This window comes from Cucurbita pepo, chromosome 12 (assembly GCF_057944985.1).
Source record: "Cucurbita pepo subsp. pepo isolate OVF chromosome 12, ASM5794498v1, whole genome shotgun sequence".
Lineage (NCBI taxonomy): Eukaryota > Viridiplantae > Streptophyta > Magnoliopsida > Cucurbitales > Cucurbitaceae > Cucurbita > Cucurbita pepo.
The window spans coordinates 2,391,735-2,409,352 of record NC_141809.1 but is presented as its reverse complement, the minus strand read 5'-3'; the positions used below and the strand labels follow the sequence as shown (position 1 = coordinate 2,409,352).

At 34.8% G+C, this 17,618-nt stretch overlaps 1 protein-coding gene, 1 non-coding gene and 1 pseudogene across 4 annotated transcripts; 2 read left to right on the top strand and 1 right to left on the bottom strand.

Annotated features, from left to right (window-relative positions):
• The first annotated feature begins 2,824 nt into the window (after positions 1 to 2,824).
• LOC111806943 (HAD-superfamily hydrolase, subfamily IG, 5'-nucleotidase) lies at positions 2,825 to 16,814 on the top strand. 3 transcript variants are annotated; one of them, XM_087129178.1, is made up of 17 exons: positions 2,825 to 3,148; positions 3,404 to 3,501; positions 4,156 to 4,272; positions 4,493 to 4,582; positions 4,690 to 4,805; positions 5,737 to 5,836; positions 7,131 to 7,202; positions 7,285 to 7,332; positions 7,412 to 7,489; positions 7,572 to 7,691; positions 8,395 to 8,500; positions 12,502 to 12,665; positions 15,059 to 15,193; positions 15,490 to 15,671; positions 16,159 to 16,221; positions 16,314 to 16,392; positions 16,479 to 16,814. In XM_087129178.1, exons 1-17 carry the CDS (start codon positions 2,896 to 2,898, stop codon positions 16,539 to 16,541), a joined length of 1,884 nt encoding a protein of 627 aa, XP_086985304.1. In that variant the 5' UTR covers positions 2,825 to 2,895; the 3' UTR covers positions 16,542 to 16,814. The 3 variants fall into 3 exon arrangements, with proteins under 3 accessions (XP_086985304.1, XP_023548254.2, XP_086985305.1); XM_023692486.2 differs by having other exon boundaries at positions 2,827 to 3,148; positions 15,541 to 15,671; XM_087129179.1 differs by lacking the exons at positions 2,825 to 3,148; positions 3,404 to 3,501 and adding an exon at positions 3,508 to 3,846.
• On the bottom strand, positions 11,436 to 11,637 carry LOC111807857 (small nucleolar RNA U3; annotated as a pseudogene).
• LOC111807842 (U6 spliceosomal RNA) lies at positions 11,621 to 11,726 on the top strand. Its single transcript, XR_002816988.2, has one exon. It is a non-coding gene; the product is annotated as a U6 spliceosomal RNA (small nuclear RNA).
• Positions 16,815 to 17,618: the final 804 nt, after the last annotated feature.

The window sequence follows — 17,618 nt, the reverse complement described above, 5'->3', positions numbered from 1 at the left end:
TTTTTTTTTTTTTTTTTTCTAAATTAATATAATATTTTAAATTTTGTAATTAATCTTAAAAATAATATTCCAATATTTAATAATATCTTTAAACTTAATATTCTATTATATTTAAAATATATATATATATATATATATATATATATATATATATATATAAAATTTTAAATATAATTTTAAAATTTTTAATTTTTTATTACAAAAATTAATAATAGATGTAACATAAATTATTTTAAGGTATTAATGTTTTTTTTTTAATTCATGGTTATTTTTTAAAATGTGATATTAAGATTCCGTGATATTTTAAAATTTTTTAAAAATTTTAAATATGTTTTTGAATTTTTTTTTAAAAATATTTAAAGTTATTTTTGAAAATTTTGAATTTCTCGAACAAAAGTTAATTTCTTTTTTAAACCCTTTTAAAAGTTGAGCTTTTTTAAACAAAAACTATTTATAACCAAAATTAATCATAAATATATTTTATAATTTTTTTAGTTTTAAGGTTTTTTTTTTTTTTTTTTTTTTTTTTTTTTTTTTTTTTTACAAAATGCTAAGTTTAATGATATTTTTAATAATTTATTCTATAATTATTTAAAAAATAACTATTTTAGCTTTTTAATTTTATTAGATTCTTGTATTAAAATATATTATAAAAAAGTATTAAAAAAAATATTAAAATATATGTACTTTGGCCTTCAAATTTGTCAAAATATATATATATATATATATATATATATATATATATATATATATATATATATATATTATCGAGTTATCGAAAGCATGTTGAAAGAACCCGCTTTTGTCTATGAGAATAGTTTTTACTCTTAGAAGTGAGAATTAAGTAACGTGACCATGTCGCAAGGGATATAGGGAAATGGTAGGATTACCTGGTCCTGACTCAAAATTTTGAATCTCGGTTCGTACCCTACGCATGAAGTATTACAGACTATTAAAATCTCGAAGAATCAACCAATTTTCTTTGACAAGTATTGCTTGGTCGAGGAATCCTACTAAGTTTCTCTCGAGTATTTACTCGTAACACTTGGTTCTAACATTTGGACGTATGTATACGATATATTTATTATTTTATTTTGGGAATTTTTTATGGAAATAGCTTAAAATAAAATAAAATTTAAAATTAAAATTAAAAATTGAGAAATACAAGGGAATTTTTTTTTTTTTGAAACAGAAAAAATAAAAAGTAACTGAAAAAGATAAATAAAATACAAAAAGGAAATGAGACACATGTGTATTATAACTTTTCTAATTTTTAAAAAATGACAAATATATATATATATATATATATATATATATATATATATATGGAGAAAAAGGGAAAATAAAATAAAGGAAAATAGGAAGAAATAAGATGAAAATGGTTGAAATAGCGAGAATTTTCGAGCTCTCTCGGTTCAAAAATTCAGAATTTGAATGGAAACCCGTCCTTTTAAGCTGTATTTATTATCTTAAAATTTTAATTTCAAGCTTTTAATTAAGAAGGTTTTTAATAAATCTCGAGCGTTTCCTAACTCAATTGTTTTTTTTTGCTTTCGGTCACTCAGTACATCTCTACTATTGTCCTCGATAAAATTTCTGTCTAACTATCGAGATCTTTTGCTCGATACCTTCGTTACTTGTTTAGCTCGACAAGCAAGAAAGTTTTCCTCAACGTTTCGTTTCCAAGCAAGTGACTTGAGTTTAAAAATTTTATTTAGTTAGTAAGAACGAAAATTTAAATAAATAGTCGAACATTCTGAATTGACCTAATTTAATATTATAAGATTGGATTCATAATTTAATAAAAATCGGAGAAAATGGAGGAAAAGAAAATCAAGGAAAATAGAGAGAAAATGAGATGAAAATTGTTGAAATAGCGAGAATTCTTGATCTCCCGGTTCGAAAATTCAGAATTTAAATGGAATACCGTACTTTTAAACTGCATTATTCAATTTTAAGCTTTTAATTAAGGAGGTCTTTAGTAAATCCCGAGCGTTTCCTAGCTCGATTATTTCTTTGCTTTCGTCACTCGGTGCATTCCCACTACTGCTCTCGACAAAATTTCTGCTAATTATCGAGATCTTTTGTTCGATATGCTCATTACTCGTTCAGCTCAACAAGAAGAGAATTTTCCTCAGTGTTTCGTTTCTAAGCTCGATGACTTGAGTTTGAGGATTTTGTTTAGTTAGTAAAAATAAAAATTTAAATAAATAGTCGAACATTCCGAACAAACCTAATTTAATATCTTAAGATTGGATTCATAATTTAATAAAAATCGGAGAAAACGAAGGAAAATAGAGAGAAAATGAGTTGAAAGTGGTTGAAATAGCGAGAATTTTCGATCTCTCTCGGTTCGAAAATCCATAATTTAAATGGAAAACCGTCCTTTTAAACGGTATTGATTTATCATAAACATTCAATTTAAAGCTTTTAATTAAGGAAATCTTTAGTAAATCTCGAGCGTTCCCTAGCTCGGTTATTTCTTTGCTTTCATCACTCAGTGCATCCCTACCACGGCCCTCCGACAAAATTTCTATCTAACTATCAAGATCTTTTGCTCGATATGCTCGTTACTCGTTTAGCTCGACAATCAAGAAATTTCTCTCAGCGTTTTGTTTTCGAGCTAGGTGACCTGAGTTTGAGGATTTTGTTTAATTAGTAAAAATAAAAATTTAAATAAATAGTCGAACATTCGGAACAAACCTAATTAAATATTTTTGGAATGGGTTTATAATTTAATAAAAATTTATTAAATTAAAAAAAGAAAAAAATGTCTTCAAGCAATCCAATATCGGCACGTGTTTTATCTTCTTCATCTCTTCATGCCCAAACTAAAGAAAGAAAGGAACGGAAAGGAAAGTCTTGTTTTCTGCAGGACGCTGAAATCCTTCAACAATGGCAGCGGCCGCTTATCTGGGGAACCCTGTGCTCACAAGAGTTGCGTTACTTGGTTGTACAAGCAAACCGCAACTGACTTCACTCACAGCTCGGAAGATGACGCTGTGTTTGTGCGCCATGGACTCCAAATCAGTCGGTGTTGGAGGTGATGTATTTTCTGTGACGTCGTCGGCCAAGTCTGGAGTTGATTATCTCGGACAGAGCACTAAAGGAGATATGAATCTCAAACTCGAGCATCTTGAGGCTTTTGGTAATTTTCTTTGATCAATTGAAATGTCATTTTTTGTCTTATTAGTTTGTGTTTCTTCAAACTGATTGTGTAGTCTACTTGTTTCTTGTATTGCGCCGTTGATTAGACCGATAGTTAACAAGAATTTGAAGAACTTAATTTCAGTATCTTACATTATGTACTTACAATCAGTTCATGTATCATCCATTGGTAACAAATTCTGTGAGGTTCAGTGTGGTTATTTTTGTGTAAGTGGCGTTTTCCTTTCTCTTGTAGGCGCAGATGGTGAAGAAACGTTGGAAGGTCCAATTGAGGAAGTTGCGAGATTAGAGGCACAGGAAGCCGAGGATCTCCTTAGTGATTTGGGAATCCTGGTCAGTGGTGAAGCAACATAGTTCCATCATGCTTTTCTGCATTTCTGAAGTTTCAGTATGCTGGCCTTTGAGGATTGAATTTAACTTGACTCTCTACTGCTCCACTGTATGTGCTCGGCTAGAAGGGCGGAATAGAACAACCTGATTGAAGCATGATAATCATAAGTTTTTAATGCTTTATATGTTCAATACTAGGTCCCGTGCTTCGTTCCCTTTTTGGAGATTGTTGATCATTCATCGCTAATTCCTTAAATGCTTTATTTTTGTGCTGGTTTATCCTAATTCATATAAGGAAAAGACAGTTCATTCAGCCGCTTCCTTCAAAAAGTCCGAGGCATGGTTTTGGTAGGCACGAAATATTGGATTTTTCATCTTTAATCAATGCATAGCGCTATCAATCTTCAATTTTTTGCTTGCATGGGTTCTATAATTCGTGGTATGCAGGGAAAAAATGACTGGTTCCTCGAGAATGTTAACCTTTACATAGGCTATTGTACTATGTTTTAAGAATATTAATGAACTTTATGTTTTTTTTATTCTTTATTTCCAAATGGTTTATTTTGTCCTTCCCTTCATCTTTCTTTATTGTAATTTAAAAAAATTGCTAGACAAACATCAACGCCTTATTTTCTCCACTCATAAATGTTTTTGCAGAGTCCTTCATCAAGAAATTCACCACAGGGTATATTTTGTAGCCGAACATTGAATCTTCGATCGATCAGTGTCATTGGATATGACATGGACTACACATTGATGCATTATAATGTCATGGTAATTGTCTCTAATATTTTTGCCCCCCGTAAGCATGGGAAAAGGATTAGGGAAATTTTATAGCTAGTGATCTCTTTCCTATAAGAAGAATGGTCAATGACATCAAGACCCTGAAATATTGCATACTAACTTAACTCTTTCATTAGCCGCCCCTTGCCTTTCACATTAATGACCGTCCATCCTTTAATTATTTTTGGAAAAATAACTTGTACTCCTTCAGGCTTGGGAGGGAAGAGCGTACGACTACTGTATGGAAAACTTAAGGAACATGGGTTTCCCTGTTGATGGACTTGCTTTTGACCCAGACTTGGTAATACTTTTTGAGCTAGCTTAAGAACTGTTGTGGTGGACTTTGTTTCTGATCCTTATATCTTGTGTTTCCATTGTTTCTGCATCTGCCACTTTGATATTTAATAGGTTATTAGAGGCCTTGTCATAGACAAAGAGAGAGGTAACTTGGTGAAGGCTGATCGTTTTGGTTATATAAAAAGAGCAATGCATGGAACAAACATGCTGTCTACTCGAGATGTAAGGTATATGTTTAAGTATAACTTTGTTCTGAACTCCTATTGTGCAAGATAACTATTAGTTTGATGAAAGGCATGCATTCAGTCCTTTAAATTGTAATAAGATGCTAGCTTTACCTTTTTGCATGCTTAAACTACATCTTTTGCCTCTCAGATAATATAAAATACATTTACGCATGTATTCCAGTGTGTACTTCATATCATCGCAATTATATAATTTCCTGGATCTTATGATTGACTTCAAGAAATACTTTGAATTGTACAGCTTTTCGGCAGTTTAAAAATTTCTATTTGTATTAAGGTTTTATTGGAAGTCTTTGTTCTCTGATGTTGCATTTTTTTAGAAATAGGTAATTTGATCCACCAACTTATAATTGGTGTCTCCCCATATTGTATTTTACATGCAAATGTCAATAGTTTAAAACGAAAATCTTGGCTCGGGAATGATAACTATGTTACAATATAGAATAATGGCTCAATATATATTGTGGAAAACCTGACTTGCTTATATCAAAATGCATATTCTTCCTTTCCAGAACCCATGCATTACTATGTGCATTTTTCTTCTATACAGGGTGTTAATGGCCGCACTCCTTGTATTATACTCATGACCTACCACTCTAAGAGAGAACAAAAGTTTTAAACCCATTAAGTTTTCCACCTGGTGCTTGGTAACCAAGGCTTTGGGGGATGTCTCTTCTAAACACACCAAGCCCTTCCCACTAAGACCACCCCTTAAAGAACGTGTGTTACTGTGTGCATGTCTCATTATATTAATATTTTGTTCGTGCTTCTCCTACTGTATGCTCACATTATCCCATAGGATTGAGTTTGGTAGACTAGCCTTGCTATGTTTTTGTTAATATAGACTATATTACACATTGCAAAAAAAAAGCGATAGGTAAGTTTTCTATTGATACTAATGGTCTGTGCATAGTGAGATTTATGGGAGGGAATTGGTGGATCTGCGTAAGGAGAATCGATGGGAGTTCCTCAATACACTATTTTCTGTATCAGAGGCTGTTGCTTATATGCAGGTGGGTATTATGATTCACTCTATTATTTAACATTGCTCTTGTTAGAGATTTAACTTCTTGCTCTTTGTTACAATTCAGTTGCTTTACTTAGGGTTCCTAAAGGATTAAGATTTCTTTTGCATTGCCGAGGGTGAAATCTATAAATCATGGTTTTGTGTAGACAATAAATTTGTACAGATGAAGAGTAGAACTGCCAGCCTTATGCAACAACAATATTATATAAGTGCTCTCTAGTTCAACTACGTCCAAAGCAAAGGTAGGCCCACAAAAAGAAAGGGCCTAATCAAAGGGGAAGTACAACACTCGCAACATTTACCAAAGAGAACTCCAAACTTTGGTGATAAAAATAAAGGATTAATATATAATAAATTTGAATTGATGGCCCAAATTCTAAGCATCTTTCCAAGAACTATCTTGATAAGCAGTTGAAAGTTATTTAGTACTGGTTAATAGAGAGAAAAGTTAATCACAAAATGATAACCACCTCTCTTCCAACTCTTGCTGTATCTTATATACTTCTTCCACCCCCATAACTACCCGTACCCATCCTCCTTATCCTATGCATAACGAACTCTCTAGTTGTTTCACATCCCTTCTTTAGTAACTGGATTGGAAGAGTAATATGCCTATAAATACTTCCTAGCAATAAGTAACTGGATTGGAAGAGTAATATGCCTATAAATACTTCCTAGCCAATAAGTAACTGGATTGGAAGAGTAATATGCCTATAATATACTTCCTAGCCAATAAGTAACTGGATTGGAAGAGTAATATGCCTATAATATACTTCCTAGCCAATAAGTAACTGGATTGGAAGAGTAATATGCCTATAAATACTTCCTACCCCATGTGTGGCCTTGCCCTCCACAACTTAATTATGAATGTAATCTTTAATCCCTACAAAATAATACAGTAAGAGCAAAGTTTTCTCCTCTAAAACTCTGATTTGCTACCATTCTCTTAAGTTGGAATTACCTATCACTGGGACACGGCAGGCTCTCCTGCCTAGGTAATGTTTCCTACTAAAAAAAACTACAGGTGCTAGAAGTAGTTCTTTAACTTTCTCTGTTTTTTCTTTTTTCTTATTGTTTTAGAAATTTATTTCCCTTTTTAATAAATGCTAATTGGAGAGTATTTATTATTCTGTGGTCTCCTTTGGATGTTTGTCTTCTTATACATGGTTTTGTTCAATGAAGTTCTTTTTTTATGTCCAGATGCAGGCTTAATATCAAGTTGTTGCTCCATTTGTATATTAAATGTATTTCTCTTCATTAAGTGATGTGAGTTCTCTCAGATGGTAGACAGATTGGACGATGGAGCCATAGAAGCAGCAGTTGGTCCACTTGATTATAAAGGACTTTACAAGGTATAATGCATCTACACTACATCTTTCACAAAACTCAATGTTATTAGTTCGTGCAGATTTTAAGTTTAATCTTGGGTCACAGGCTGTTGGGAAAGCACTATTCAGGGCACACGTCGAGGGTCAGCTTAAGGTAGATACTCGTTGAACCAAATGTTTTAATTGTTGCTGGTTACATTTCATTACCATATACTGATTCATGAAATTCACAGAGTGAGATAATGTCTAATCCTGAATTATTTGTCGAGCCTGACCCTGTACTACCATTGACTCTACTGGATCAAAAAGAGGTATAACCCTTAAGTGATAATTGGTTATTACATTTGCTGTCATGATTTTGTATTCATTGCTTGAGAAAATGTTATGCAACAGGCTGGAAAAAAGCTTTTGCTTATTACCAACTCAGATTATCATTACACGGATAAAATGATGCAGCATTCTTTTAATAGATTTCTTCCAAATGATATGGGATGGCGAGATCTATTTGATATTGTAAGTTGAGTTTTAGTTCATTTGTTCGTATTTTGATATTTTTTGGTGCTCTTGATAGTTTGTTTAAGACATGAGGGTGATCCCCCATTCTTGCTTCTCTAAAGTATTGCCGTGCACTTGTTTTCCTTATCAAGCTCTTATGCACTGTCTTCCTTGGTATTTGGCTGTAATTATGTACAGGTTGTTGGAGTAGTCTCTATTTCTAGAATCTTCCTGGTTCTCTATATGGGAGTTTTGCCCTCTGGATTGTGGGTTAGGTGCTGTTTTTGTGGTTCGATGGATAGCTTTAGTGGCTCTTGGGTCCTTGTAGTTCTACTTCTTGGATAATTTTGTTTCTTTTTCGGCACTTTGTTCTTCACTTCTTTATTTTGGCTTTTGTAATTCTTGAGTAATTTCACTTTATTGATTGTGTTGCTTCTTCTTTTCACTCCCTTTGAGAATTAGTACCCTGGAACTGATTTCTTTTTTCATATCTAAACGAAAAATTTATTTCTTGTACAGAAAAATTAGGTCTAGGAAGAAATCTTGTATGGTTTTCAAAATGGATTTTGAGTTGTTATTATGAATTTTGGTTTTTGTTGGACTAGTTGTGTTCTTCCAATGAAGGATACTCATAACTCCTGTTGTAATTCTTCATTTTAGGAATGATTTTTTTTGTTTCCTTTTTGTTAAAGGAAAAAAAAAGCTGACGATTTACTTATAGGTAATAGTCTCGGCAAGAAAGCCAGAATTTTTCCAAACGTCTCATCCATTGTACGAGGTGGTGACTGGTGAGGGTCTCATGCGCCCATGCTTCAAGGCTGTTGCAGGTAATTAATGTGCTTTAGTCCCTATCCTACACCTTTTTTCCAGTTTTTTTAATATTTACGATTTTAATTTTGATTTTATAAAAAACTGTACGTCCATCATCAAAAGGGATTGACAAAAGAAGGGGAGATAAGATATCCCCACCGACATTTCAAAAGAGTTACAAAAAACAGAGGCCAACGGATGAAAATTTGACTAGGGCTATAATTACAAAACAAAGTAGAAGTAGACTATGTAGAAGCAAATAAAATAACCAAACCCATACTCTAGAATTTCTCTGGAACCGAAGCCTCCAAAGGAGTCGCCATAACCTTTTGGACTTGTTAAAGTATTGGTATAATTGAATTTACTGTAATCCAACGACTTAAAATTTTGGGTTGATTAATGATTTAACATGGTATTAGAGTAGGAGGTCCTGTGTTCAAATTCCTATAATGTCATTTACTCCTCGATTAATATTGATTTTCACTTGTTGGACCTTAAATTTTTTAGTACACAAGTTAGGGAGAGTGTTAAATTATTGATGTAATAAATTTTTGCAACCCATAAGCTTAAGTTTTTGGTTAGGTTAATGAATTAATTGGACCAAAAGATCTTGGCTTGATCCTTAAAAAGAAGTTCCACTGATGAGTTGGAGGAGTGCATCCAAAGCTTTGCCATGCCAGCATCACCGGAGGCTAAATAAACTAACCTATCTTGCCCAACAACCAGTCGCAAATAGACAGAAAAACAAAAGATGCATCAATGTCTCCTCACTACCTTTGCAAAGGACACACCAAACTTGGGGAAAGCTATGTATTCTTTGAATTCTGTACAAGTATTCATCCTGTCAAATGAGAAATCCTCAAGAAAACCTTCACTCTTTTAGAAATCGTTCCAAACGAGAGATATGGATCTCAAGGCTCAATAAGGTTTGGGTTTTTATGCTTCAATGACATTCTTCTCGGTATTGCCTTGAATTGGGATTGATCAGCTTTTATATATGGATTCTTGGATTGATTTTTTGGTTTCATTTAAAGATGGTTTTCTTGCCAACTCTGACCTCTGGAACGCTTCTTAGTTTTAATATTCAAATTGAGAAAGGTGTGTGAAATTTTCTCCAGAAGGGCAATGATGTTGGAAAAGTTGAAGCATGGAATTAGCTGGATCTTAGTTTCTTAATCTTTAGTTGAAGATGGCTTGAATAATGGGGGTATGAAATGAAACAATGGTACTTTTCTACCAAAAGGGAGTTGGAAATTTGGCCTTCATTCTTCTCCTTTGGTGTTGTAGGGTGTTTAGCATATATGGTTTGAATCTTTTGATTTTCGTTCAGAAAGCAAGATACTTGATTGTTTGAGATACCATTCGATAAAATTTCTAGGCTGTGGAGGTTTATAGAGGTTTCTTTCTTTTCCAAAATGGAACTACTTTACAGGGTGTTCCACTAATGCCTAATTCTTTTGTTTTTGGATGTTGGAATGTATCTTTGGGATCTCAGGTGATTGAGTCTAGCAGTATTTTGGAGGAGGCTGAATTTGTTGTCTTTTGATCTTCATTAACTCTTGGTTTTGGTACATCAAAAGGCTGCAGAAAACAACATTTTAATTTAGAGTGCTTTTGGAGAATGACTCAAGTCATACCATGCTTCAACTTCAATAGGGCTAGTCTTGCCTCTTAGTGCTTCTGTACTATGTTTTAGTTTCTTAAGATGGGATTCGTAACCTTAGGTTAATTCAAATAACCTATGTAATTTTAGCCAATTATCCATTAAGCCTAGCCTACATGTGGCTGCCCTCTTATACACTTTTGATTTGAGAATTAATTAATGCCATTAGGCTTTTTCTCTCCAAGATTTGGTATTAGAGCAAATCTTGAACCTCTGCCTCTGGTTGTATCCAAGAACTTGGACGTGGGTGAGTAAGGAACCAACCCCAACTAGCTTCATGTGGTTGCTCTCGACTTTCAATTCGACATTCTTCCTATGGTAAAATTACCCAATCCTAAGAAATTGTAGAAGAATTACAAATGAATTTGTGAGGATTGATGTTGGAAAACGCTAAGCTAAGTGGATAAGCAAGGGAAGGAAAAACTAGAGGAACAAACCAGGGGTGTAACATCCCAAGCCAACTGCTAACAAATATTATCTGCTTTGCCATTATGTATCGCCGTTAGTTTCACGATTTTAAAACATGTCTACTAGGGAGAGATTTCCACACCCTTATAAGGAATGCTTCGTTCCCATCTCCAACCGATGTGAGATCTAACAATCCACCCCCCCTGGGGGCCAGCGACTACGCTGGCACACTGCCTGGTATTTGGCTTTGATATCATTTGTAACAGTCCAAGCCCACCGTTGGCAGATATTGTTTGCTTTAGCTTGTTACATATCGCCGTCATCCTCACAATTTTAGAACACGTCTTCTAGGGAGAGATTTCCACACCCTTATAAGGAATGCTTTATTCCCCTCTCTAACCGATGTACAATCTAACAATCCACCCCCTTGGGGGCCAACGTCCTCACTGGCACACCACCCGGTGTCTAACTCTGATACTATTTATAACAGCCCAAGCCCGCCGCTAGCAAATATTGTCTGCTTCAGCCCGTTACGTATCGCCGTCAGCCTCACGATTTTAATATGCGTAGTTTAGGGAGAGGTTTCGCACTCTTATAAGGAATGTTTCGTTCCACTCTCCAACCGACGTGGGATCTCACGATCTACCCTCCTTAGGGGCCCACGTCCTCGCTGGCACACTGCCTGGTGTTTGGCTCTGATACCATTTGTAACAACCCAAGCCCACCGCTAAAAGATATTGTCTGCTTTGACCCATTACGTATCGTCGTTTGCCTCACGGTCTTAAAACGCGTTTGCTAGGGAGATGTTTTCACACCCGTATAAGGAATGTATCGTTCCCCTCTCCAACCGATGTGAGATCTAACAATAAAAAATTTTGGTTAATCTGTCAGACTGCCATGCGACCATCCCAGCCAGGACAAGCCTTGCCGAGAACGATCATCAATCGCCGCAGATCCGAGGGATCGTTGGACTGTTAATCATGCTCTAGCCACATGGCAGTGGTTCATCCACCCAATTATGGTTCTTGTATCCTTAGAACTCAAGGACACAGTTGTAGAACCTATAGAACAAATCGGGGACATTTGATAAAATTGAAACGATACAGAGAAGATTAGTATGGCCTCCCTGCGCAAGGATTACACGCACAAATCGAGAAATGGTCCAAATTTTTTATTGTTAGATTCCACATCGGTTGGAGAGGGGAACAAAGCATTACTTATAAGGGTGTGGAAACCTCTCTTTGGGAGACGCATATTAAGACTGTGAGGCTGACGACGATACGTAACAGGCCAAAGCGAACAATATCTGTTAGCGGTGGGCTTGAGTTGTTACAAATAGTATCCAGAGGCAAACACCGAGTGGTGTGCCAGCGAGGACGTGGGGCCCCAAGGAGAGTTGATTGATCCCACATCGGTTGGAGAGTGGAACGAAACATTCCTTATAAGGATGTGGAAACCTCTCCCTAATAGACGCGTTTTAAAACCGTGAGGCTGACGGCGATAGGTAATGGGCCAAAGTGGACAATATCTACTAGCGCTGGGCTTGGACTATTATAAGGGTGCAAGACATGGAGGAAAGGGAAGATATATCATCCAACTCTGTTTGCAAAAAACCCAAAGGCAAGAAAAATGGGAAAAGAAAACTCATGGAACCCTTAATAATTCATCAAGGAGTATAATTTTCTATACTGTTCATTTTTGCTCCACCAAAACATTGAAGGGAGACCTTTCTATGCTATAAACTTTTTAACTTTCTAGGATATCGGGCTTATTTCTTGTTTTAGGGATTGTTACCAAACTCTTAAGAAAGACGTTTTGCACTTTGTAACTTTTCACTACTATAATGAAAAAAATTGTAATTTTAATTGCCAGGTTATGTAAACGTCTTATGGTGTGTTCTTGCTTATGCTTTAATACCGGTGTTTAATTGATCAGCTTTGTATGCAGGGGGCTTGTACTCTGGTGGTAGCGCACAAATGATTGAGAACTCTTTAAACATTCATGGCGATGAGATATTGTATGTAGGTGATCACATTTATACCGATGTAAGCCAATCTAAAGTACACCTGCGCTGGAGAACAGCATTAATTCTACGAGAATTGGAAGAAGAGGTATGGGCAGAAAACTATTAAATAATCTCTAAACTGTTCTTTTCCATCTTCTTTACGCAAACTTGAATTTAGGGAAGAATAATAATAATATTGTATTTCTTCTTACGCATCTAAAACAAATACAAGATCCTCTTATAGAGAAAAATGATCATCAGCCAGTAAAAAAAGGAACATTACAAATATTAATAAGGAATATATGCATAATATACAATCAATATTAGAAAAGATATAACATGAGATCCAACATTCCCTTCAATTTGATAAGTTTATCAAATTGTCTTTTTAAAGACTTTTAGCTAACAAATCAATTGTTTGATCTATCGTCGAAAGATAAGGTATGCATATAACACTTGCATCAAGTTTCTCTTTTATGAAATGTTTGTCAACTTTAATATGCTTTGTCCTATCAAGTAGGCCTGGATTATGAATTATGGCGACGGCAGCCTTGTTATCACAATAGACCCATATGGGCGTTTGTTTAGACAATTTCAATTCTTCAAGTATCTTATTAATTCATATATCTTAAGTGCTGTATGATGATCTAGTGCTTGCTACCAAAAAGACTTGTTAGAGGTGAGTGGCCACTTGGGTTCCAACAATGGGTAGTGGTGGCTGGGGTTTTAGAGTGTGGCTAGAATTTCTAGAGACCGTTGGAGATTGATAATTTTGTGGCTTTGATACCAACTTGAAGTCAGGAAAGAAGAATAATGTTATTGTATTTCTTCTTACATATCTAAAACAATACAAGGTCATCTTATGTAGAAGAAAGACCATCAACCTATAAGAAAAGGAATATTACTAATATAAATTAGGAATATATACACCATCAATATTACAAAGAATGTAAAAGGAAATTCAACATATAAGAAACTAATACTTGCATTACCAAAGGAGTGCAAAAAAGATGGAGATGGATTATCCTCACCAAGCCAAGAGGATTGCAGAAAAGCTTCTAGGTTGGCATAAATAACAGAAAAAGTATAAATTACAAAAATATTTTGATAGGGAGAACCAAGTAAAAGCTTGGATTCCAACGAACTCAAAAGACATCTTAACTAGCCTCCTTCCCTTGAAAAGTTCTCTTGTTTCTTTTTCAAACCACAGTTTACATAGACGCGTTGTCACCACATTTGTCTAGAGGACTCTCATTTGACCTTGGAAGGTAGAAGACTACACCACTCGAGAGTTGAAAGACCCTAGGTCCTATTCCTTATATACTTGATTTTAAAGTAGCGTCTTCACCACTTATTATCTCGACTTTAAATGCCTAATTAATGTTCCCAATATATCTATCACAACCAAAAATAATTTCTCAGAACTAAGCAATGGTGATGTGGCTAATTTATTTTAAACCTGGAAGCTCTTTTGTCAAGCTTTTCCCAATTTAAATCTTCTTTTTCTAGGGCATTCAATTATTGGGCTCGCTATGGTGTTAAAATTTGTTATAAACCTTCAATGAAAAAGAATCTAGCCACCGTTGAACAGGTTTCTTTTAACATTATAAGCGGTGAGCTAATCAGCAATAGTTTTTGTTTTTATGTGATCTACTTAGTTGCTATCTTCATTAATAACAAATCCTTGAAAACTAAATCTATATACATGTGACTTAACATTATTAGTGGTGGGCTAATCGGCAATAACTTTTGTTTTTAAGTGATCGACTTCATTGCCATGTCCATTAATAACAAATCCTTGAAAAATAGACCTCGATACCATGAAAAACAATTCATTACTAACAAATTCTTGAAAAATAAGCCTAGATACCATGAAAAATATATTTTTTAGAAGTTAATATATAGAGAATTAGTTCTAAGGTACGCAAAAATGTGTGGCATGTTCTTCAAGATTAGTGCTATAAACCCATATATCATCAAAATAAACTACCGAGAAGTTTCTAAAAATGGTTGTGAAACTTCATTCCCTAAAACCAAAAATTGTTGTAAAAGCCATTATCTGTGAAGTGTTTTTCCCCTTGTAGAATAATGGCTACGTAAGTATGCTGCTTTTCTTAGGGCTTTTATATTCAACTTCCAAAATGTTTATATAAAGTCTGGTTGCAATGATGCAGAAATATGAACAGAGCTTAAATATTGAACTGAGAATAAACCGGAAGAATAGAGCTTCCAAAACTTTAGCATCTTTCTTGTCTTGAAAAATGAAGGAAGAAATGGAAGATAATAGGCATAAGTGTCATTTACAACTCATTAAAAATAAGTAAAATTCTAACCGGAATTGGGTTCTTATTTAAGTTATTTAGGGTAGTGCTTTTTAGTGGAAGTTCAAAGCTTTGGTCCAAATCACATCTGGATCAATCAATGATTTTCCTGTTCATGCTTTTCTAGCCAGATTATTGTTGAATTCTGATATTTATATTATAATATTTGATTGTGCAGTATAGTGCTTTGATTCGTAGTCGTGGTCATCGAGCATCTCTCATTGAGCTTATAAATCAAAAGGAAGTTGTGGGGGATCTGTTCAATCAACTTCGGCTTGCTTTGCAAAGGCGTAGTCAAGGTCGTCCTGCTCAAGTAAGCTTTTGTTCTTTGGTTCTTCTATACCGTCCTATGAAGATATAAGGAGTATTTCCTTTGGAGAGATCACTTTGCTATGAAAACTTTGGGTAGATTCTTTTTATACTTTTGGCCTTAGTTTGGCTTTGAGTAGCGGTGGTTGGAATATGACCAATGAGGTGCTTGATTTACCCATTCTTCGCAATAGAAGATGTTTGTCTATGGCACACAGATCTCTTTGTTATTATTTGTAATATTTGGTCAAGGATGTAGAAAGTAAATGGGGGAGGATAGTTGGAACATGGCTATGCCAGACCCTTGCAGCGACTAACATGAATGATGATCGATTATTTTGCGTATGCCAGACCCTTGCAGCGACTAACATGGATGATGAGGAGCTCACTGAGAGCATGCAAAAGCTGCTCATTGTCATGCAAAGACTAGACCAGAAAATTGCTCCAATGCTAGAAGCAGATGGAGATCTATTCAACAAAAGGTAAGATTCCATAATAAAGTACAGCGAAGAAGGATATACTATCATTTTGAAAAGAATATCCATGTTCATTTGTTTTCCTATTGTAGTGCTGATTTTTTTCTTTTTTTTTCCCTCCATCTGTCAAAGGGGAATGGGATAGTTGTTGAACCGTACTCGAAGATCATTAAAACCCTTTTTCAGATAAGAACGTGAATTTCCTTAATTACAACATGAATACAGATTTTCTAGAGAACATGAAGTAGGAAAAAAGTCAGCATCATGTGAATATGAAGGTTGAGTGAAATGGAAAGTGCCAATATGACTTGTATTCAAGTTTCGACTAAAAATAACATAGGATTGGCACTTGTCTTCTTGCTGCTGCATTCTTGTTCTCATCTCGACTGTCAGTAATCGATCGTTTTAGCCATACTCGGGGTAGCAGAACAATACGTTACCTGGTTGGCTTTTTTGGAACTTAGATTTAACCTACTCTTAATGTTCTTCCTAGGTGGGGTTTTCTCTCCCGTGCAGGCCTATGGGATAAAAGCCATTTGATGCGACAGATTGAGAAGTATGTTATTTCCCCTTCTGTTCTCAATTTACAGGAATAAAATCTTAGGTCATAATAATATTGGCAATGGTGTTCTTTCCAAACAATTGCAGGTATGCGGATATATACACTTCGAGGGTTTCGAACTTCTTACACTACACACCATTCACGTATTTCCGCTCACAAGAACAGGTCGATATTTTATCTTAACAATTCTCTTAAATAGTGTGGTATTTTCTCTTCGCATAGTATTTGAGAATGACTTATTTTTTGTGCAGACATTGGCTCATGATTCATATTCATTCTACTGTTCGCATGATGAAACTACTGCTGATAGTTAAGGACCAAGTGAACAACTGGTGGCTTATATTACGAGTCCTTTCTCTAAATAAAGTGCTGCAGTTGGTGGAAGGTTCAATAAAATAACGGAGAATATTGTGCTGATTAGTTCAGGTATGTGAATCATGCGTTCAGGATTAGAGTCTCTTATAACTGCAGAAGGACATCATTTTGCCTGTGGTGTAGACTTGAATTTTCTGGACAAATCTCAACTGTCTCAACCAATTTCAAAATGATAAATAAATAAAGTCATATCATGTGTTATATTTGTTAGACGAACACGACTCTCCACAATGGTATGATATTGTCTACTTTGAGCATAAACTCTCATGGTTATGCTTTGGGCTTCCCCAAAAGGCTTCATACCAATGGAGAGTGTATTCTTTAATTATAAACTCATGACCATCCCCTAAATTAATCGATGTGGGACACTTTCATCCAACACCTCCCCTCGAACAATGTATGGTATGCCTCCCCTTAATCGAGGCTCGACTCTTTTGGAGTCTTCTCTAGTCACCTTTTTACTATGCCTTCGAGGCTCACAATACTTTGTTCGACATTTGAGAATTTGTCAATCTATTGACATGGTTAAGTTTAGGGGATGACTCTGATATTATGTTAGACGAACACGACTCTCCACAATGGTATGATATTATCCACTTTGAGCATAAGCTCTCATGGCTTTGTTTTGAGCTTCCCCAAAAGGCCTCCTAAGAGTGTATTCTTTAATTATAAACCTACGACCATTCCCTAAATTAACCGACGTATGACACTTTCATCCAACAATATTTTATTTTTCTTTTCTTTTATTTTTCTCTCTTATTTCTCCATTTATTTCCCTCTCCATCCCATCCTTCTTCCTCTCTTCATCCATTGTGATTGTTGTATGAATTCTACTCCGAATTAGACTCTTTTCCCGTACAATGAGTTTGACCATTTTACCCTTTGTATTCTCTAAACAAAATAAAGTATTTTGAGTATAGTAATATTTTGAAGATCTTTTCATTAATATTTTTAATTTTGGCAAAGTTTTGTAATGGTTAATACGTGTGTTCTATGAGGATTTTTTTTTTTTTTTG